The sequence below is a fragment of the Eubalaena glacialis genome, chromosome 3 (assembly GCF_028564815.1).
Source record: "Eubalaena glacialis isolate mEubGla1 chromosome 3, mEubGla1.1.hap2.+ XY, whole genome shotgun sequence".
Lineage (NCBI taxonomy): Eukaryota > Metazoa > Chordata > Mammalia > Artiodactyla > Balaenidae > Eubalaena > Eubalaena glacialis.
Genome location: NC_083718.1, coordinates 137,703,926 through 137,727,351, shown reverse-complemented (window position 1 = coordinate 137,727,351; position 23,426 = coordinate 137,703,926). Strand labels below are relative to the sequence as shown.

Below are 23,426 nucleotides of genomic sequence, written 5' to 3'. Positions count from 1 at the left end.
TTCAGGGCAAAGGGAGATAGCAATGGGAGCTTGAAAGTGTGCAGCCAAGACTTCAGGCTGCACGGAATAATTAAGAAGTTTTTCTTAAAAAAAAAAAAAAGACAGAAAGAAAAGAAAAAGAAAAAAGAAAAGAAAGTCCCCTCCGCAGCGAGCCACTTAGGTGCTCGTTTCATGCCAGAGTCCCCGGTTAAGGTGGCAGCGTCTGCTAATTAATCTCGGGTACCCAGACGCTGCAATAGGCTTAAGAAGACGAAGAGGAGGGGCGGGGGAAGTGCGTCACCAGGTGGGGAAGGGGCTGTGCATTTGGTGACAAGCGGAGGGGATGGGGGTGGAGGGGAATGGGGACGGGAAATAGGTTCTGTGTGCTCTCCGGGGGTATTGTGTCAGGAGATGCAGGCTGGCTACCATGTGACGCGGTCCAGAGCTGAACGGATTGGCCGAGGCAGCGCAGGCGGTGCAGCTTGGCCGGCTTGCTGTTCCTCTCCCTTTCTCTCGCAGCATCTTCCTGGGAGCCTGTAGGTGAAGCAGCACCAGCAGCATCCATGGCCTATCTTTGGGGTTAACACTTGTCTCCTTTGGCTTCAGCATCGGACAGAGCAGATTTCTCGGCAGCGGCAGCAGCGTTGTGAGGACTTAGCTGGGACCTGGAATCGTATCCTCCTGTATTTTTTCAGACTCTTTGGAAATTAAGGAATGCAATTCTGCCACCATGATGGAAGGTAGGATGCTTTCTGCTGTGGTTGACTGGCTTCAGGCAAGGTTTGGGCAGAACAGTGTTGAATTATGTGTACAGTCTGTGTTTGTGGCTGGTCTAGAACCTGGTTGCCAGGATTTGCAAGCAGAAATTCTGCAGTTTGCTTGCAGCGGACCAGGGCTCAGACTAATGGAATCAAACCACAGGGTTTCTTGTTTAGCTCAGAACCTACAGAGCTTGCCTAAAGTGCTTGCAAGGAGCTGAGACAGAGCTAGCAAAGAGCTTGCAAAGCAAAGAAGTTGGGAGAGAAGATAAGGTTTTCTGCTCTGGGTTCCTGGGACTACACTGATTAAACATTTACAACGGAAACTTGTCTTCTGAAATTAACATTAGACAGGAGAGGTCATTGACAGAGTTATGCATGCTGTCATTTTCAGTGAACTGTTTAAAAATTTTAAAAATTCTTGTAAGATATTTTTATCTCTGCAATTTACCTCATACTGTTGGGGTGAGAGGTGCAGCAAATTTAGTCCATAAGCTATAGTTTTATGGGGCTGTCATTGCAACAGAATGAGCAATATGAGGAAAATATCTGGGACTCTTGGCTTCTGATTAGGGGTCTTATCAGGTTAAAAAAAAAAAAAAAGAATTTTGTGCTTCCTAAATGTGTTCTCCATGCAATGGTTCTTAGCCAAGCATCAAATGATTACTTAACTGATTACCTTTTTGCATTCAATTTTAAGTGTAAGGAGGAACTTTCCCTGGGGAGATATTGTTTAAACTATATTTTATTCTACTAAATTACCCTTCTAAGCTTGAGATGGTGACAACCAAGATTGCCTCAAAAAAGCAGCAAGCTCATTAGGAAAGAAGCAGGCAGCCCTACCCTGGCTTTGATTTTCTGTTTTCACACTACAGGATGGTGCAAAACTCCTGGCCTTTCCTAAGATGACAGGCAGAAATTTGTCCCCAGCCTGGATTTCACAATGCGGAATCGAGTGCATAATGGGTCTCAAATCAGCCATGAAAATGGCAGAGAGGCCACCTCTTAAGCCAAGGTCTATCTTACAGATTTTAAACATTCCTTAGAAATTTACCAAAATGGAATAAGAGGAGAATGGTTGCAAAAAACAGAAGCGTTGCCTGTACTTATTTGGCAGAAATGAATTCTTTTTGCTTTCTCTGTCATCATGTCAAACATTGTTAATGTGATTTGGGGAGTGAAGAATTCTACAGTCATGGCCCACAGATTTTAGAAAATAGCCTGAAAAGAGAGATTGGGTATCATTTTGCTGTGGAGATTGGTCTTGTTTGCAAAGGGCTCTCAAGCTAGTTCTTTAAATATAGGCCTAAATAAAGTGAGATTACTAATGCTCTAAGATTAAATCATTTTCATTAATTCAAAATGAAATCCAAAATGGATTTAACCTTTGAGTAACAAGGCAAAACAAACAAGAAAGAGCCTTACTGATGAACTTTTCAATTAGAAGCTCACGTGGATTACCCTCTTCAGAAAAAATTTGTGTCTATAGAGATATTAGGTTTCTCCAGCTAAATTTCACGTAGCATTTCTTGAGAATAAATCTGCACACGTTCTGATTAGATTTTAATCTTACACGGGGAAGTGGAAGAGCTTTTCTTTTACTTCTTGCCTTATAAACTATGGACTTAAAGTATCTTTGAAGGAAGTAATGTTTTTTGATGCTCATTAATGATTCTCTTGGTAATATTGTCTATTGTGCCACCCCAGAATGTCAGTTCAAAGCCCTGTGATAAGCTTATCTGAGCTGCCTACACTGAAATGAGAACTGTAACAAAGACATGTGTTGGAGCTGAATTAACACTATTGCTCTGCGTTGACCAAATTTATCTAATGAAGGATGCTATCTTAGCACTGTTATGAATTAAAGGTGACACTAGGGGTGCGGTGGCCATCCATCAGATCCTTGCAAAAGAAATTGGACAGGTGTTTCCAGTGGCTTAAACATTTAAATGAAACTAATAATTTTTATCTACCTATAGTTCCTACTTAAATACTATTCAAGACTTATTATCTTCACGGTTCAGGGACCTTAGAAAGGCTGGTGGGAACCTTAATCAGGAATCAATTTGCCTATCAATGGCCTTCCAACTTAGTTGCCAGCCTTTTTGGCAATATATGCATATTTCTGATATTGCATCTCAGAATTTCACCTCTGAATTGCTCTTACTCTGAAAGTGTGTTATAGCAGTTGTCATTCCCTCTTAACTCTTCCCTGGAGGAAGCTAGGCTTCCATCTATCATGATAGCCTTGGAAAGATAGGAAAGCCCCTAAAAAGCACCCTGAAATCCTGTCATGGCAGCCGTCTGCCCAAATATCAGTGGGCTCTGAGAATGTGTCACCAAACATCCAGATAGGTAACATGCTGTCTCTTCTCAATTAGTTCATATGCCACACACAGACATACACACACCACACACACACAGAGTTGCACACGCATATGTCATCCACTCATATACAGTATTTTAGAAAGGGAGAGAACCCACATTTGCATTTGTGTGTGTATATATTTCTATATCTACTGAAGTGTTTTAGTCTAGTGCTCAGGAAAAGCATGGCCATGGCAACTTTTCAAAGCTACTTCTCTACTTTGTGTAAAACAAGAGTAAACAAATACTCATCAGAATGGCTTATGGTTTAATTTTGGGTTCTCATTTTGATGGAACAGGATATAAGCTCCATTCATTCAATGCCTATTGGAAATTCTAGCCATAGAAGAGAACTGTTACTTCCTCCCCAATGATTCAAGTATCACAGAAGGCAGTGAAGTACTTCTGCGGGGACCTCAAGCACGTTATCGGTAGTTTGTGGCTCCATGACTCCTTTCAAATATTTTTCTTTTAAAGAGTATATTTTAAGGGACTTGATTTGTTGATTCCTGCATTCTTTATTTTTTGGCAGTGGTTAGTATTGGGTCTTTCCTAAAGAATGCCCTGTGATGTGGAGCCTTATGTAGTATGACTGTGAAGGGAAAGAGGATGAGCAAAGGGAATGATTTGCTAAAGGGCATATATGTCAGCCAAGTGCAGTCTGTGTGATGAGGGCAACTATTCAGGGATTCTGTTGTTTTTCATATATTATTATTATTTAAGTTTGAAAATGACCTTTTAGCTACTTTTTTGAAGATAAGTGAAACTAAGTCAGGGTTTCCAGGGACATTTATTAATTTGTGAGGCAGTGTGGGAAATTTTCCCTTGTGTGGAGGAACTAGACTGGAAGTGCTCGTGTTTTCAGTTCCCTATTCAGGCTCTTAGGTGTTTTACGGGAAAGAAAAGTTTAGGGGTGGCCAATAGTTTCATCCTATAAATAATTTTTAAAGTTAACAAGCATATTTTAAGGGTTTACTGGGTTTAATTGCAATGTGCAGAGTAATTTAATTAATTTTATTATTTTTACTATTCACAATAACCTGCAAGTAAATGTATTCTGCACTGAGTGCTTCTGCAGTACTTTTTCTAAATTGTAAAAATAAAAACTAATACATTGAGGCAGAAAAATGGGAGGATGGATTTTGGACCCAAGTTCATTGAACAAGAAAGCTCCTATTTTTGATCCCTCATAACATTTTAAATATGAACTTTTTCTTGTTACTTTGTATCAAGGTGGGTATGTAAACCTGATTGAAAGCTAGGCCTTAAGTTTCTTTGGTTGCATCTGTCTCTCTTTTAAATGTGAGTACTCACAGAATCATACCTCTCAATTCCTTGTTAATATCTTTTACCTCCAAAATCAATATTTAGAAAAATTTAAACAATTCTAGATTAACTGATCTTCTGTTGTGGCAGTGAACCTTGTAACAGTAAAGGCTTTTCTTTTTCCTATTTAGAAATGAAGTTTATTTATTTGGAAATTTCTTTGCTGTAATCAAAAAGGAACGAACCATTTTGAAGCTGGAACTGTTCATTTTCTAGTTAGCTAAGAAGTTTTAAAGGGAATGCTTCTCACTCTCCTACCAATTCCCTTCCCAGAAATGGTGATGATATTTTGGAAAATCTTAAGCATGCCTATGAGATTATAATATATATTCCATCCCTTATGTAATTTCTCTCCTTCCTAAGGGGCTTGGGGTTGCAAAAAGCCTCCTGTTATGTATAAATTCCCATCCAATTCCCAAGGCCAACTTTAAATCTCTAAAAAGAACATGCAGTCTTTTTTAAAAAATTAACTTAGATAAACCATGCTAGAAGACTGTGGATAATTCTTTCTGTTGGATTTGGCACATACACTATCCGTGTTTCAAATAAACAAGTTGCAGGAAGTCAGCAACTCAATTTTTATGTTCCTGAGTTTGTTTGTGAATTGGTCACTTGAAACAAGTTTTCCTGTAGAAATAATGATATAAATGATGGTTGGATTCTTTCAGTAGTCCATCAAAGGCTGTTAACCCGTTATCTACCTGAAACTAAATATTTGCCATGAAATGTATAAAGAACATGACAGTTACTATAGTAGTTAGCCAAAAGAGAACAATGGCATTAAATGTATTTTCAATTTCTTTTTTTTTTTTTAAACATCTTTATTGAAGTATAATTGCTTTACAATGGTGTGTTAGTTTCTGCTTTATAACAAAGTGAATCAGTTATACATATACATATGTTCCCATATCTCTTCCCTCTTGCATCTCCCTCCCTCCCACCCTCCATATCCCACCCCTCTAGGTGGTCACAAAGCACCGAGCTGATCTCCCTGTGCTATGCGGCTGCTTCCCACTAGCTATCTATTGTACATTTGGTAGTGTATATATGTCCATGACACTCTCTCACCCTGTCACATCTCACCCCTCCCCCTCCCCATATCCTCAAGTCCATTCTCTAGTAGGTCTGTGTCTTTATTCCCGTCTTGCCACTAGGTTCTTCATGACCTTTTTTTTTTTTTACCTTAGATTCCATATATATGTGTTAGCATACTGTATTTGTTTTTCTCTTTCTGACTTACTTCACTCTGTATGACAGACTCTAACTCCATCCACCTCATTACAAATACCTCCATTTCATTTCTTTTTATGGCTGAGTAATATTCCATTGTATATATGTGCCACATCTTCTTTATCCATTCATCCGATGATGGACACCTAGGTTGCTTCCCTGTCCTGGCTATTGTAAACAGAGCTGCAATGAATATTTTGGTACATGACTCTTTCTGAATTATGGTTTTCTCAGGGTATATGCCCAGTAGTGGGATTGCTGGGTTGTATGGTAGTTCTATTTGTAGTTTTATAAGGAACCTCCATACTGTTCTCCATAGTGGCTGTATCAATTTACATTCCCACCAACAGTGCAAGAGTGTTCCCTTTCCTCCGCAACCTCTCCAGCATTTATTGTTTCTAGATTTTTTGACGATGGCCATTCTGACCGGTGTGAGATGATACCTCATTGTAGTTTTGATTTGCATTTCTCTAATGATTCATGATGTTGAGCATTCTTTCATATGTCTGTTGGCAATCTGTATATCTTCTTTGGAGAAATGTCTATTTAGGTCTTCTGCCCATTTTTGGATTGGGTTGTTTGTTTTTTTGTTATTGAGCTGCATGAGCTGCTTGTAAATCTTGGAGATTAATCCTTTGTCAGTTGCTTCATTTGCAAATATTTTCTCCCATTCTGAGGGTTGTCTTTTGGTCTTGTTTATGGTTTCCTTTGCTGTGCAAAAGCTTTTAAGTTTCATTAGGTCCCATTTGTTTATTTCCATTTCTCTAGGAGCTGGGTCAAAAAGGATCTTGCTGTGATTTATGTCATAGAGTGTTCTGCCTATGTTTTCCTCTAAGAGTTTGATAGTGTCTGGCCTTACACTTAGGTCTTTAATCCATTTTGAGTTTATTTTTGTGTATGGTGTCAGGGAGTGTTCTAATTTCATACTTTTACATGTACCTGTCCAATTTTCCCAGCACCACTTATTGAAGAGGCTGTCTTTTCTCCACTGTATATGCTTGCTTCCTTTATCAAAGATAAGGTGACCATATGTGCGTGGGCTTATCTCTGGGCTTTCTATCCTGTTCCATTGATCTATATTTCTGTTTTTGTGCCAGTACCAAACTGTCTTGATTACTGTAGCTTTGTAATATAGTCTGAAGTCAGGGAGCCTGATTCCTCCAGCTCCATTTTTCTCTCTCAAGATTGCTTTTGCTATTCGGGGTCTTTTGTGTTTCCATACAAATTGTGAAATTTTTTGTTCTAGTTCTGTGAAAAATGCCATTGGTAGTTTGATAGGGATTGCATTGAATCTGTAGATTGCTTTGGGTAGCAGAGTCATTTTCACAATGTTGATTCTTCCAATCCAAGAACATGGTATATCTCTCCATCTATTTGTATCATCTTTAATTTCTTTCATCAGTGTCCTATAATTTTCTGCATACAGGTCTTTTGTCTCCTTAGGTAGGTTTATTCCTAGATATTTTATTCTTTTTATTGCAATGGTAAATGGGAGTGTTTTCTTAATTTCACTTTCAGATTTTTCGTCATTAGTGTATAGGAATGCAAGAGATTTCTGTGCATTAATTTTGTATCCTGCTACTTTACCAAATTCATTGATTAGCTCTAGTAGTCTTCTGGTAGCATCTTTAGGATTCTCTATGTATAGTATCATGTCATCTGCAAACAGTGACAGCTTTGCATCTTCTTTTCCGATTTGGATTCCTTTTATTTCTTTTTCTTCTCTGATTGCTGTGGCTAACACTTCCAAAACTATGCTGAATAATAGTGGTGAGAGTGGGCAACCTTGTCTTGTTCCTGATCTTAGTGGAAATGGTTTCAGTTTTTCACCATTGAGGACAATGTTGGCTGTGGGTTTGTCATATATGGCCTTTATTATGTTGAGGAAAGTTCCCTCTACGCCTACTTTCTGCAGGGCTTTTATCATAAATGGGTGTTGAATTTTGTCAAAAGCTTTCTCTGCATCTATTGAGATGATCATATGGTTTTTCTCTTTCAATTTGTTAATATGATGTATCACGTTGATTGATTTGCATATATTGAAGAATCCTTGCATTCCTGGGATAAACCCCACTTGATCATGGTGTATGATCCTTTTAATGTGCTGCTGGATTCTGTTTTCTAGTATTTTGTTGAGGATTTTTGCATCTATGTTCATCAGTGATATTGGCCTGTAGTTTTCTTTCTTTGTGACATCTTTGTCTGGTTTTGGTATCAGGGTGATGGTGGCCTCGTAGAATGAGTTGGGGAGTGTTCCTCCCTCTGCAATATTTTGGAAGAGTTTGAGAAGGATAGGTGTTAGCTCTTCTCTAAATGTTTGATAGAATTCGCCTGTGAAGCCATCTGGTCCTGGGCTTTTGTGTGTTGGAAGATTTTTAATCACAGTTTCAATTTCAGTGCTTGTGATTGGTCTGTTCATATTTTCTATTTCTTCCTGGTTCAGTCTCGGCAGGTTGTGCATTTCTAAGAATCTGTCCATTTCTTCCAGGTTGTCCATTTTATTGGCATAGAGTTGCTTGTAGTAATCTCTCATGATCGTTTGTATTTCTGCGGTGTCAGTGGTTACTTCTCCTTTTTCATTTCTAATTCTATTGATTTGAGTCTTCTCCCTTTTTTTCTTGATGAGTCTGGCTAATGGTTTATCAATTTTGTTTATCTTCTCAAAGAACCAGCTTTTAGTTTCATTGATTTTTGCTATTGTTTCCTTCATTTCTTTTTCATTTATTTCTGACCTGATCTTTATGATTTCTTTCCTTCTGCTAGCTTTGGGGGTTTTTTGTTCTTCTTTCTCTAATTGCTTCAGGTGCAAGGTTAGGTTGTTTATCGAGATGTTTCCTGTTTCTTGAGGTAGGCTTGTATTGCTATAAACTTCCCTCTTAGCACTGCTTTTGCTGCGTCCCATAGGTTTTGGGTCGTCGTGTCTCCATTGTCATTTGTTTCTAGGTATTTTTTGATTTCCCCTTTGATTTCTTCCGTGATCACCTCGTTATTAAGTAGTGTATTGTGTAGCCTCCATGTGTTTGTATTTTTTACAGATCTTTTCCTGTAGTTGATATCTAGTCTCATAGCATTGTGGTCGGAAAAGATACTTGATACGATTTCAATTTTTTAAAATTTACCAAGGCTTGATTTGTGACCCAACATATGATCTATCTTGGAGAATGTTCCATGAGCACTTGAGAAAAATGTGTATTCTGTTGTTTTTGGGTGGAATGTCCTATAAATATCAATTAAGTCCATCTTGTTTAATATATCATTTAAAGCTTGTGTTTCCTTATTTATTTTCATTTTGGATGATCTGTCCAGTGGTGAAAGTGTGGTGTTAAAGTCCCCTACGATGATTGTGTACTGTCCATTTCCCCTTTTATGGCTGTTAGTATTTGCCTTATGTATTGAGGTGCTCCTGTGTTGGGTGCATAAATATTTACAATTGTTATACCTTCCTCTTGGATCGATCCCTTGATCATTATATAGTGTCCTTCTTTGTCTCTTGTAATAGTCTTTATTTTAAAGTCTATTTTGTCTGATATGAGAATTGCTACTCCAGCTTCCTTTTGATTTCCATTTGCATGGAATATCTTTTTCCATCCCCTCACTTTCAGTCTGTATGTGTCTCTAGGTCTGAAATGGGTCTCTTGTAGACAGCATATATATGGGTCTTGTTTTTGTATCCATTCAGCCAGTCTGTGTCTTTTGGTGGGAGCATTTAATCCATTTACATTTAAGGTAATTATCGATATGTATGTTCCTATTCCCATTTTCTTAAATGTTTTGGGTTTGTTATTGTAGGTGTTTTCCTTCTCTTGTGTTTCTTGCCTAGAGAAGTTCCTTTAGCATTTGTTGTAAAGCTGGTTTGGTGGTGCTGAACTCTCTCAGCTTTTGCTTGTCTGTAAGGGTTTTAATTTCTCCATCAAATCTGAATGAGATCCTTGCTGGGTAGAGTAACCTTGGTTGTAGGTTTTTCTCCTTCATCACTTTAAGTATATCCTGCCACTCCCTTCTGGCTTGCAGAGTTTCTGCTGAAAGATCAGCTGTTAACCTTATGGGGATTCCCTTGTGTGTTATTTGTTGTTTTTCCCTTGCTGCTTTTAATATGTTTTCTTTATATTTAATTTTTGATAGTTTGATTAATATGTGTCTTGGCATGTTTCTCCTTGGATTTATCCTGTATGGGACTCTCTGTGCTTCCAGGACTTGATTAACTATTTCCTTTCCCATATTAGGGAAGTTTTCAACTATAATCTCTTCAAATATTTTCTCAGTCCCTTTCTTTTTCTCTTCTTCTTCTGGGACCCCTATGATTCGAATGTTGTTGCGTTTAATGTTGTCCCAGAGGTCTCTGAGACTGTCCTCAGTTCTTTTCATTCTTTTTTCTTTATTCTGGTCTGCAGTAGTTATTTCCACTATTTTGTCTTCCAGGTCACTTATCCGTTCTTCTGCCTCAGTTATTCCACTATTGATCCCGTCTAGAGTATTTTTAATTTCATTTATTGTGTTTTTCATCGTTGCTTGGTTCCTCTTTAGTTCTTCTATGTCCTTGTTAAATGTTTCTTGCATTTTGTCTATTCTATTTCCAAGATTTTGGATCATCTTTACTATCATTATTCTGAATTCTTTTTCAGGTAGACTGCCTATTTCCTCTTCATTTGTTAGGTCTGGTGTGTTTTGACCCTGCTCCCTCACCTGCTGTGTGTTTTTTTGTCTTCTCATTTTGCTTCTCTTACTGTGTTTGGGGTCTCCTTTTCACAGGCTGCAGGTTCGTAGTTCCCGTTGTTTTTGGTATCTGTCCCCAGTGGCTAAGGTTGGTTCCGTGGGTTGTGTAGGCTTCCTGGTGGAGGGGACTAGTGCCTGTGTTCTGGTGGATGAGGTTGGATCTTGTTTTTCTGGTGGGCACGTCCACGTCTGGTGGTGTGTTTTGGGGTGTCTGTGGCCTTATTATGATTTTAGGCAGCCTCTCTGCTAATGGGTGGCGTTGTGTTCCTGTCTTGCTAGTTGTTTGGCTTAGGGTGTCCAGCACTGTAGCTTGCTGGTCGTTGAGTGAAGCTGGGTCTTGATGTTGAGATGGAGATCTCTGAGAGATTTTCGCCGTTTGGTATTACGTGGAGCTGGGAGGTCTCTTGTGGACCAGTGTCCTGAAGTTGGCTCTCCCACCTCAGAGGCACAGCCCTGATGCCTGGCTGGAGCACCAAGAGCCTTTCATCCACACGGATCAGAATAAAAGGGAGAAAAAATAGAAAGAAAGAAAGAAAGAAAGAGGATAAAATAAAATAAAATAAAGCTATTATAATAAAAAATAAGAAAAAAATTATTAAGAATAAATTTATTAATAAATTTTTTTTAATTTTTAAAAATAGATTTATTAATTTTTTATAATAAAAAATAAAAAATTATTAAGAAAAAATTTATTGAGAAAAAAATTTTTTAATTTTTTAAAATAAAAAATCTGAAAAAACTTATTTAAAAAAATTTTTTTTAATTTTTTAAAAATAGAAAATAAGGAAAAAATTATTAAGAAAACATTTATTAGGGAAAAACATTTTTTTAAGTAAAAAAAACAAAAAACAAAAAAAACAACAACAAAAAAAACGGACGGACCTAACCCTAGGACTAACGGTGAGAGCAAAGCTATACAGACAAAATCTCACCCAGAAGCATACACATATACACTCACGAAAAAAGGAAAAGGGGAAAATTTAATATATCCTGCTCCCAAAGTCCACCTCCTAAATTTGGGATGATTCGTTGTCTATTCAGGTATTCAACAGATGCAGGCACATCAAGTTGTTTGTGGAGCTTTAATCCGCTGCTTCTGAGGCTGCTGGGAGAGATTTCCCTTTCTCTTCTTTGTTCCTACAGCTCCCGGGGTTCAGCTTTGGATTTGGACCCGCCTCTGCATGTAGGTCGCCTGAGGGCATCTGTTCCCCACCCAGACAGAACGGGGTTAAAGGAGCAGCTGATTCGGGGGCTCTGGCTCAGTCAGGCCGGGGGGAGGGAGGGGTACGGAGGAGGCGGGGCGAGCCTGCGGCGGCAGAAGCCGGCATGACGTTGCAGCAGCCTGAGGTGCGCCATGCGTTCTCCCGGGGAAGTTGACCCCGGATCACGGGAGCCTGGCCGTGGCGGGCTGCACTGGCTCCCGGGAGGGGCGGTGTGGAGAGTGACCTGTGCTCGCACACAGGCTTTTTGGTGGCGGCAGCAGCAGCCTTAGCGTCTCATGCCCGTCTCTGGGGTCCGCGCTGATAGCCGCGGCTCGCGCCCATCTCTGGAGTTCGTTTAAGCGGTGCTCTGAATCCCCTCTCCTTGCGCGCCGCGAAACAAAGAGGCAAGAAAAAGTCTCTTGCCTCTTTGGCATCCGCAGTCTTTTTCCCGGACTCCCTCCCGGCTAGCCGTGGTGCACTAGCCCCCTCAGGCTGTGTTCACGCCGCCAACCCCAGTCCTCTCCCTGCAATCCGACCGAAGCCCGAGCCTCAGCTCCCAGCCCCCGCCCGCCCCGGCGGCTGAGCAGACAAGCCTCTCGGGCTGGTGAGTGCTGCTCGGCGCCGATCCTCTGTGCGGGAATCTCTCCGCTTTGCCCTCCGCACCCCTGTGGCTGCGCTCTCCTCCGTGGCTCTGAAGCTTCCCCCCTCTGCTACCCGCAGTCTCTGCCCGTGAAGGGGCTTCCTAGTGTGTGGAAACCTTTCCTCCTTCACAGCTCCCTCCCACTGGTGCAGGTCCCGTCCCTATTCTTTTGTCTCTGTTATTTCTTTTTTCTTTTGCCCTACCCAAGTACGTGGGGATTTTCTTGCCTTTTGGGAGGTCTGACGTCTTCTGCCAGTGTTCAGTGGGTGTTCTGTAGGAGCAGTTCCACTTGTAGATGTATTTCTACTGTATCTGTGGGAAGGAAGGTGATCTCCACGTCTTACTCTTCCGCCATCTTGCCCCTACTCCCCTATTTTCAATTTCTAATGTTGCTACTTGAGGGGAAGAAGGTTTACTTAGAGGTCAATGAGGAGATGGAGAGAAATTTTGAAGGGTTTTTTTTTTTTTAGGTATTTTTAGAAGTTTTAGAGACTCGACACTGGATTTTTCAATTATGTTCAATTTTACATCCATACTTGTGGTTTACCTATTTACAATTCAGTTTTATCATATCTAATGCTGTTTAATTGTGATCACTTTATGGAAACTCACAAATGGAATTAAGAAAGAGAGAAAGATAACTGTAAAGGAGTTGAAAAAGTTAAGGGATTATAATGGATGTGAGCTCACGCGTCTACAAAAGTCTCTGAGGAGAAATTAACTGGAGAAGAGATCATAGGTAGAAGGGAATTAGGGAGCATGCTAAGTGCAGGATTCCTTTGAGGAGAAAGTAGGGTGTGGGGCAGAGGTACTGGATCTAATGGGTTTGTGCACTGACTACCTAATATTTCTATGGGCTTAGGATGGCTTGCTCACAAGCGGAAGAGCTTTGGGGAGGGAGGTGTAGACTTGGGGAGGAATGAATCTCCATTCTTGGAACATGTATGCCATTTAATTGTACCTACAGGATGTTAGAAAGATACTCGGTATCTCTATTTAATATTTTCTATCATGTCGCTTCCTTATTTAAAAAAACTTCAATACCTTCTCATTTCTCTTAAAATCTAGAGCATACAGGAGCCGGCACGCTCTGGCCTTCTGTGCTTCTTCAAGCTCATCTCACGTGGCACTTAACAGCGACAGCCTTGCTGCCTGTCTCAGAGTGTCTAGAACAAATACTTTCCTGCCTCAGGGCTTTTGCCCTGCCTAGAACACTCTTTTGCCAGCTCATGGAGTAACTGATTCTCTTGTGATCCCAGCAATACTGCCGCCTCGTCAGGAGGCCTTCCCTACCATCCTTGTCATCCCAAGCTCCCAGACACACACCCTGGGCTCTGAGTCCACCTCAGTGTCCTCTCTCTCCTAAGAGCTGTATTTATCATTCATGGTTGTTTAATGGTGTACCGGCTAAATCTCTCACTCAGAGGTAAGCTCCATGAGGGCAGGAATCTGGTCTGTCATATCCCCTCTGTATCCTTAGCTCTTAATGCAGAGTGGATGCTGAGATGTTTGTTTATTGACTAAGTGAATAAAACCTGATGTAAATGACTCTGATGACTTCATAGTTTACATTATAAGGTATTATTTGGGGCATTATGGTGGATATAAGAAAAATAAATTGCTCAAATTTATGTTCTTGCTGGAGAAACAAGATCTATAGACATGAGATAACTAGGGAAAAGATACGTGTTATGGAGTACTAATTGTAAGATACAGATAATACCTTTTGAGAAGCAAAAGAAAAGAAATAGTCCATTTGAAAATATGTACTTGAGCTTAAATTATTTTGGTGATTAGCTCCAAGGAAATGATTTCATACTGGAAAAAGACAAGTTATAGCAGAGCTATTCAAAGACATTCCCAGAGGCATTGTTGTCAATATCCTGTACATTTTTTTGTTTTTTCTCTTCCTTCTGCTTTCCTTGTATTTCTGCCTTCCTTTCTCCATTTTTCTCATTCTTCCATTCCTCCTTTTCATTCCGGGGCTCTCTTTCCTTTTCTCTGGTTTATGACCAGATCTGAAAATAATAGATTATAGAGCTAGAAAGTTTGACTTGGAATTTGGGAAAGTGTTTTTAAATAAATTAATGTATGTAAACTACTGTAATATTGTACTATGTATTTGTGCATGCAGTGGCAATGTGTTGGTATGTGAGGTTTTTCAGATGCCAACTTATTCTTGATTGGAGAATCTATGAATCTTAGAAACTCAATATGTTCTCTGAATTTGTGCAGACTGGATTCTTTTGGTTGAAAGAGCATGGACCCAGAAGTCAGACTTAGGTTTGAGACTAAAAGTGTTGTAACTTCTTGGCTATGTGTCTTGAGAGGATTACTTTACCTTCCCGGGGTTCTGTTTCCTTGCAAACAAAATACGAGCATTGATCTGTCATCCCTCTAGAACTTCCAGCTCTAAGAGTCTCTGGCATTTGCTGAATGATTTGGATTCCACATATTCACTCCCTCCAAAGTTTAAATTCTAATGATTGACTCCTCTTCATCCTACCTCAGAACATACCTTTGCTGACACAAAAAATGATTCAAATATATTACTATCTGCTTTTATTGGTTTATTCTTCCTCTGCTGTCCTTTTGCACTTATGCTACAAGTTTGTCTTGCATCTTTGCTGTGCTAGAAGACAAAAATGCATCTATGCAACCCTCTTATATAGCTCTTAGCATAGAACTATTTATGTGTCCATTAAAAATTGTATATTGAATGAATACTGGGTGTTAGGCATGGTTCTAGGTGCTAGAGGCTCAATAGTGAATAAAACAGATTCCTGCCTGCACAGAGCTTCCTGTTTGGTGCAAGAGAGACATGATAAAATAAAATAAAATGCAGAGTACATTGGATGGGGGTAAGGGCTTTGGAGAAGAGCCGAGTGGAGAAAGGGGACAGAGGAAGTAGTGGAAGGATCGGGGCAGATGGGGTTGCAGTTATTAAATAGGGTGGTGATGGAAAGCCTCGCTGAGAAGACATTTGAGCAAAGACTTGAGGGAGGGAAGGGAGTGAGCAGCCAAGTAATTATCTGGAGGAACAGTCTAAGAAAGCAGGGGGAAGAGCCAGTGAAAGGCTCAGAATGTGGGCGGAACAGCAAGGAGGCGCGTGTTTCTGGAGCAAAGGTCGGGGGAATGTTCAAGAGAGGTACTCAGAGAGGTAAGAACAAATAGACACCTATGAGTCCCTTTCTCTCTCTCTTTTTAAAAAAATTTATTTATTTTACTTATTTACTTCTGGCTGCTTTGGTTCTTTGTTGCTGTGCATGGCTTTCTCTAGTTGCGGCGAGCGGGGGCTACTCTTTGTTGAGGTGCGCAGGCTTCTCATTGCGGTGGCTTCTCTTGTTGCAGAGCATGGGCTCTAGGCACGCGGGCTTCAGTAGTTGTGGCTCGTGGGCTCTAGAGCGCAGGCTCAGTAGTTGCGGTGCACGGGTTTAGGTGCTCCGCGGCATGTGGGATCTTCCCCGACCAGGGATCGAACTCGTGTCCCCTGCATTGGCAGGCAGATTCTTAACCACTGCGCCACCAGGGAAGCCCGCCTTATTTTTATTTTTATTTTTTTTTTGGTTGAAATATAGTTGACTTACAATATTATATTAGTTTCTGGTGTACAACATGGTGATTCAATATTTTTATAGATTACTCACCATACAAAGTTATTATAATATTATTGACTATATTCCCTGTGCTGTACATTACATTCCTATTATTTATATTGTATAATTGGTAGTTTGTACCTTCACCTATATCACCAATACCCCCACAACCCTTCCCTCTGGCAACCACTATCTGTGAGTCTGTTTCTGTTTTCTTATATTTGGTTATTAGTTTTGATTTTTAGATTCCACATAGAAGTGAAAACAAACAGTATTTGTCTTTCTCTGTCTGACTTATTCCACTTAGCACAGTTCCTTCCAAGTCCATCCATGTTGTTGCAAATGGCAAGATTTCATCCTCTTTTATGGCTGAGTAATATTCCATTGCATGCGTGTGTGTGTGTGTGTGTACATATACATATATATATATACACACACATATATATATACATACATATATAAAGATATTATCATGTCTTCTTTATCCATTCATCTGTTGAGGGACACTTAGGTTACTCCCATATCTTTGACTATTGTAAGTAATGCTGTGATGAACATTGGGATGCATGTATCTTTTGGAATTAGTGTTTTTGTTTTCTTCAGACAAATACCCAGGAGTGGAATCGCTGGATCCTTTCCAATGGTAGGAAAGCCAGTTTCCTTTTGCAGAAGTCAGTCTGCATGGGCCTGTGTTATCCATGTGTCAAGCAACAGGTGGGCATTCAGAAGCCTGGTATTCTGATCCTAGTTCTGTGACTGTCTTTTGATGGTTCCTCTCAGACCCATTCTTCCCCCGTATTTCAGTAAGTGGATGCATATCATGCTCTTGCCTTGGCTTATGGTTCCAAGCCCAAAGTTAGAGCTGAGAGTTCAGCTACAATTCTAGTCTTGAACATTTCCACACAAAAGATAGAGTTTCATGATAAGGTGATATCAGAATCAGAATTACACATCAATTCACAAATATTTTGACTATGTATCAGAGGCTTTTATTTTTATTTGGTTCATATAAACTTCTATTATGTACCAGAGCTAGTATTTTAGGATTTTTTAAAAGGCCCAGAGTGACCCATGTCTCATATCTTTACAAACAGTATAAGGAAGATGTTATCTAACATGTTATCTAACATGTCCTAACTTAGGACATTGTCATAAAATTATGTGGCACTTGAACATACTTCAAAGTTTCCAAAATGTTTCATTCATTTAACAGGTATATCTGGAACTTTTTCCTTAGTCTCATGTGCAATTCTAGGCCCAGTGAATATGATAGCAAAAAGGGGCAGCTGTAGTCACCATCCTCAGAAACTCAGAGTCTAGTATATATTATCACATACTCTGTACAGATTTTATTCTACACTATCTCTGTGTGGTAGAAATAGGTATTACTATCTTCATTTCAAACAGGAGGCAACCAGGGCTCAGTGATGTTAAGTGACTTGTTCAAGGTGACCACCTTACCAAAAGGCAGAACCAGCATTTATTAGCCAAACTTGAATCCTAGTCAAGTGCTCTTTGTTTGTTTAATGCTGTGATTGGAACATCCTGCTCAAATCTGAAGTTGTTTGGCCTGGGTCTCTGGCTGACAAGCCAACAGCAGATTGTCTAAATTTGACATGGTATTTCAAGAGCCTTCTTCAAAACTAAGCAAGTTAATTTTATTATCAGGTCATGAACCTTTAGACCAGCCACCATCCTGAAGAAGACTACCTAATGCAGGAGTGTTTTAGCCCAATGGAGTCCTTTCCATGACACTGACTGGTTCCTCGGATTTTATGATGGGAAGGGACATGTGATATCACTAAGCCAGTGGACTCTAAACTTTCACAGCTTACATTCTACAAAACACTTTATCAGAAAGCCTGGCTCCCACTATGAACAAAAGCCCTTTCTCTCTGAGAAGGACAGCTCGGTGTTCACTGACATTCCGTGAAAGCCTTGACCATTATCATGAAAGCGTGATGGTGTGTGCTACCCTGGAAGATTAACCAATCTATTCCAACCTCATTTTGCATTGAGGAAACCAAAACCAAATGAAACAACCTTCCCAAGGATTTTTATTCTTTCTGTAAGAGGACAAGTCAAAGTTTATTTTAGTAATGATTCCAAAAATGTGAATAGACAAAGACTTGGAACCTGTGGTGTCTTTCACGTTCAAAGGTGCTGGGGCTGATTGGGTGACTGCCCAAAGACACACAAATGAATGTGTCCCCAGGGCCATTGCTCTACTGAGTGCACATACAATGGGGCCATTTATAGCTGCCTCCTGGGCTGCCATGGCTCCTGCATCTGCAGTTGGTGAGTCAGCGCCATGTGGAGGGAAGGACCAGGACCTGAAGAGGCTGTACCTCCTGAGTAGCTATGTGACCTTGAGTGAGTTCTGGACCTGCTTTGGCCTCACCCTCCCCATTTTTAAGGTAGCAATAATGCTGGTTCCCTCCCTCAGAGTCGTTGTGAAAATCAAATGAGGTCATCAATATGAAAACATCTGAAAGGGTGTGATGCAAATGCCAGTTACTTTCTCAGATGGCTCTCTCTCAGCTTGGTTGTTACATGTGGGTCTGTTAGCATTTGGTGGCTAAGCACTACTGCTTGCTATTTTGCTTTTCAAGCAGATTATTGCTGCATCTCTTTTGCAGAGAAGGTATATAGATTTCCCTCTTCTCTTCATACTGTTAGTTACTAGCATATTCTATTATCCTCTATTCTCAGTGTCCGTGTGCTACGCTGCCCCTTTCTTGAATATGGCAGACATCACTAATCAATCATAGTCATCTTTCTGTCCGGCCTCAGCACCTATCTAAACATCACATTCCAGGCCACCTCTGCCAGTTGATTGAAGTTGGCACATGAGATGATATCACTTTGCTCTCCCTACCACAGGCAGTTTCCGTAAGTTGAAATACAATGCGTAAAACTAGAATACGGGTGGTCTAGCTGTGCACCCAGCCTTTACAAATGCCCTTAGTGAGTCACTGAAAAATAACATGTGGAAAATTGCCCACAGCCCTGGTTATGGTAGCAATGATAGGAAGTGGTCTGTAAGCCCTGTAACAGGTAGGATCCTACTCCTGTGCTGTTGACCTTAACCATCAAGTTTCTCTTAGCCTCCTTGTGCCCCAAATTCAAAGAACTGTGTCTACCAAGTAACCAAGCCAGAGTCCTTGTTGGGATTCGTTGCTGACTCCTCCTTCCTGCCTGCCTTGTGTCAGTAGGTCCTCAAGAGCTGTTGATTATCCTTCCTGAAGAGCTCCTGACTCTGTTCTCTCTCTTTCATTCCCTGCTACCACACCTGACAAGACGTTGCTGCCTCCATCTTCCAATCCATCCTCCTCACAGCCATCAAAGAGATCCCTTTCCTCACCTGCCTTTGATTGTTCCTCATGCTTCTAAGATGAGGTCCAAATGCCTTCATGTGCTGTGCAACACTTTCACACATGGGCCATGTTATGCCCTCATGTCTCACTGCCCCTGCCAAACAGAAGTGCCTTGCCTTCTCTTTCCCTTGTATATGCTGTCTCTCCCCTTCTCTGTGTGGTAATGGTCTGTTCTGATCATTCAAGGTCAAACAAAAGCAACCCCTTCAAGGAAGCCTTCCTACAGTCTCCCAGGTTGAGGGTGAGGTGCTCCCTTCCCTGTGCTTAATTCTCAATTCCCACTCTCCAAGGCCAAGTAGTAGAAGGTTTAAGAGCCCTGGCTTTGGACTCAGACTGACCTATGTTAAACCTCATGTGTGTGACCTTGAGAAGCTAGTGAACCTGTTTTCTCATCTGGAAAATGAGAGTGATAATAACAGTATCTTTCTCATGGGTAATTTAATCACATAAAGGTCTTGAGGATTAAATCAGAAAGTGCACTTTTGCACTCAGAGTTCTCTGGAGATACAGAACCAATAGGCTGAGAGAGAGAGAGAGAGAGGGAGAGAGAGAGATTTTTAAGGAAATGGGTCACTTGATTGTGGGGACTGGCAAGTCCAAAGTCCACAGAACAGACTGGCAGGCTAGAAACTTAGGTGGGGTTGATGTTGAAGTCTTGAGGCAAAGTGTTAAGCTCTCAATAAATATTAGCTGCTATTTTTTGTTCTTACACCTATTTTGTTTGTGTCTCCCCCATGGACCCAAGGACTCGGCTAGAGCCAGGACCATGTCTTACTCATTTTTGTATTATCACTGTGTGGCCTGTATAAGTGCTAAGTAAATATCCAGTGAATGAATGAATCCTGTCGAGGGATAACAGACTCTTTGGAGGATATTCAAGCCACCCAGTCTATGGCTATCGTGAGAATTAAATGAGTTAATATACATAAAACATTTAGAAGAGTATTTGGTCCATAGGAAAGACTTACTCAATTTACTCTGTTGGGCACATAGAAGGCTCCAGCATGGTTTCTGGATGCCAGGCAGTACCCCGGGGGACTGTGCTCTCTCTGCTCTCCCCAAAGCACCCATCTGCTGCGTAGGCTCACTCAGGCCGAGAGCCACACTCTGGTTCCAGGAGCATGCAGTTAATCTAGTATCTCACACATTCCTCCTGACTCTTTTAATTGTGTTCCTCTCATTTTAAGGGAGACTAGGTTTCATTGTAGAAAACTTAGAAAGATACAAAGAAGATATGAAGAAGAAATTGAAATCACCAGTAATCTCATTGTTATATCAATAAAATAACCAAACATGGTTACAACTTGTTGAGTGTAGAATATGGGTTTTGGGAACAGACAATCTGAAACTCTTAAAACCTCAGCAATCTCATCAGTAAAGTGAGTTGACATAACACCTACCACAAGACGGTGGGGAAATAAAATAAGATAATGTATAGACTGCACTTGGAACTTACCTGGCGTATTAAGTAAGCACGTAATACATGCTAGCTCTTAGTAGCTTTATGTTCAAAATATATATTTATGTCATAGAACCCAGTTTTATCATTATAAATATGTACATATTTATACATATTTGTGTGTATATTCATACACATGACTTTTCCAGTTTACATTAGATTGTAACCACTATCCTAAGCAGCAAGTATATTTGTTAAGCATGGGGGAACTGGAGATAAACTTCCCAGACTCAAATCCTGATCTCTATCTTTGCCAACTATGCTAGCTTAGGCAAGTTATTTAACCCCTCTGTGCCTCAGTTCCTTCTTCTGTATGAAATAATCCCCAATGAAAAGGTTACTATAAGGATTAAGTGAGTTTAATATAGTTATTATTTTATTCTAATATATGTGATATATAATATACTTAAAGAACATTTGGTACAGAGTAAATGCTCGATCAAGAAATGTTAGCTGGGCTTCCCTGGTGGTGCAGTGGTTGAGAATCTGCCTGCCAATGCAGGGGACACGGGTTCGAGCCCTGGTCTGGGAAGATCCCACATGCCGCGGAGCAACTAGTCCCGTGCGCCACAATTACTGAGCCTGCGCGTCTGGAGCCTGTGCTCTGCAACAAGAGAGGCCGCGATAATGAGAGGCCCGCGCACCGCGATGAAGAGTGGCCCCCACTTGCCACAACTAGAGAAAGCCCTCGCACAGAAACGAAGACCCAACACAGCCATAAATAAATAAATAAATAAAATAAATAAACCCAAAAGTTAAAAAAAAAAAAAAAAAGCTGAAATATTAAAAAAAAAAAAAAAAAAAAGAAATGTTAGCTGTCAGTGGGATGCAGCAAAAGCAGTTCTAAGAGGGAAGTTTATAGCAATACAATCCTACCTTAAGAAACAAGAAAGATCTCAAATAAACAACCTAACCTTACACCTAAAGCAATTAGAGAAAGAAGAACAAAAAAACCCCAAAGTTAGCAGAAGGAAAGAAATCATAAAGATCAGATCAGAAATAAATGAAAAAGAAATGAAGGGAACAATAGCAAAGATCAATAAAACTAAAAGCTGGTTCTTTGAGAAGATAAACAAAATTGATAAACCATTAGCCAGACTCATCAAGAAAAAAAGGGAGAAGACTCAAATCAATAGAATGAGAATGAAAAAGGGGAAGTAACAACTGACACCACAGAAATACAAAGGATCATGAGAGATTACTACAAGCAACTCTATGCCAATAAAATGGACAACCTGGAAGAAATAGACAAATTCTTAGAAATGCACAACCTTCCGAGACTGAACCAGGAAGAAACAGAAAATATGAACAGACCAATCACAAGCACTGAAATTGAAACTGTGATTAAAAATCTTCCAACACACAAAAGTCCAGGACCAGATGGCTTCACAGGCGAATTCTATCAAACATTTAGAGAAGAGCTAACACTTATCCTTCTCAAACTCTTCCAAAATATAGCCAAGGGGGGAACACTCCCAAATGCATTCTACGAGGCCACCATCACCCTGATACCAAAACCAGACAAAGATGTCACAAAAAAAGAAAACTACAGACCAATATCACTGATGAACATAGATGCAAAAATCCTCAACAAAATACTAGAAAACAGAACCCAAGAGCACATTAAAAGGATCATACGCCGTGATCAACTGGGGTTTATCCCAGGAATACAAGGATTCTTCAATATACTCAAATCAATCAATGTGATACACCATATTAACAAATTGAAGGAGAAAAACCATATAATCATCTCAATAGATGCAGAGAAAGCTTTTGACAAAATTCAACACCCATTTATGATAAAAACCCTCCAGAAAGTAGGCATAGAGGGAACTTACCTCAACACAATAAAGGCCATTTATGACAAACCCACAGCCAACATCGTCCTCAATGGTGAAAAACTGAAACCATTTCCACTAAGATCAGGAACAAGACAAGGTTGCCCACTCTCACCACTGTTATTCAACATAGTTTTGGAAGTTTTAGCCACAGCAATCAGAGAAGAAAAAGAAATTAAAGGAATCCAAATCAGAAGAGAAGATGTAAAGCTGTCACTGTTTGCAGATGACATGATGCTATACATAGAGAATCCTAAAGACGTTACCAGAAAACTACTAGAGCTAATCAATGAATTTGGTAAAGTAGCAGGATACAAAATTAATGCACAGAAATCTCTTGCATTCCTATACACTAATGATGAAAAATCTGAGAGTGAAATTAAGAAAACACTCCCATTTACCATTGCAACAAAAAGAATAAAATACATAGGAATGAACCTATCTAAGGAGACAAAAGACCTGTATGCAGAAAATTATAAGACACTGATGAAAGAAATTAAGGATGATACAAATAGATGAAGAGATATACCATGTTCTTGGATTGGAAGAATCAACATTGTGAAAATGACTATACTACCCAAAGCAATCTGCAGATTCAATGCAATCACTATCCAACTACCACTGGCATTTTTCACAGAAATAGAATAAAAATTTTCACAATTTGTATGAAACACAAAAGACCTCGAATAGCCAAAGCAATCTTGAGAAAAAAAAACAGAGCTGGAGGAATCAGGATCCCAGACTTCAGCCTATACTACAAAGCTACAGTAATCAAGACAGTATGGTACTGGCACAAAAACAGAAATATAGATTAATAGAACTAATGGATTAATGGATAGAAAGCCCAGAGATAAACCCACGCACCTATGGTCACCTTATCTTTGATGAAGGAGGCAAGAATATACAGCGGAGAAAAGACAGCCTCTTCAATAAGTGGTGCT

The 23,426-nt window shown here is 40.1% G+C and overlaps 1 protein-coding gene across 6 annotated transcripts in view; it reads left to right on the top strand.

The window, feature by feature from the left end:
- The window catches only part of SGIP1 (SH3GL interacting endocytic adaptor 1), a 235,658-nt gene that overhangs the window by 609 nt on the left and 211,623 nt on the right, over positions 1–23,426 (top strand). For 3 of the 6 annotated variants that reach the window (XM_061184058.1, XM_061184057.1, XM_061184059.1), the window contains exon 1: positions 417–719. In XM_061184058.1, coding sequence (XP_061040041.1) covers positions 710–719 — 10 coding nt within the window. In that variant the 5' untranslated portion in view covers positions 417–709. Of the gene's footprint in view, positions 1–157; positions 284–416; positions 720–23,426 lie in introns of those variants that run through there. The other 3 variants (XM_061184061.1, XM_061184056.1, XM_061184060.1) reach the window with 3 other exon arrangements.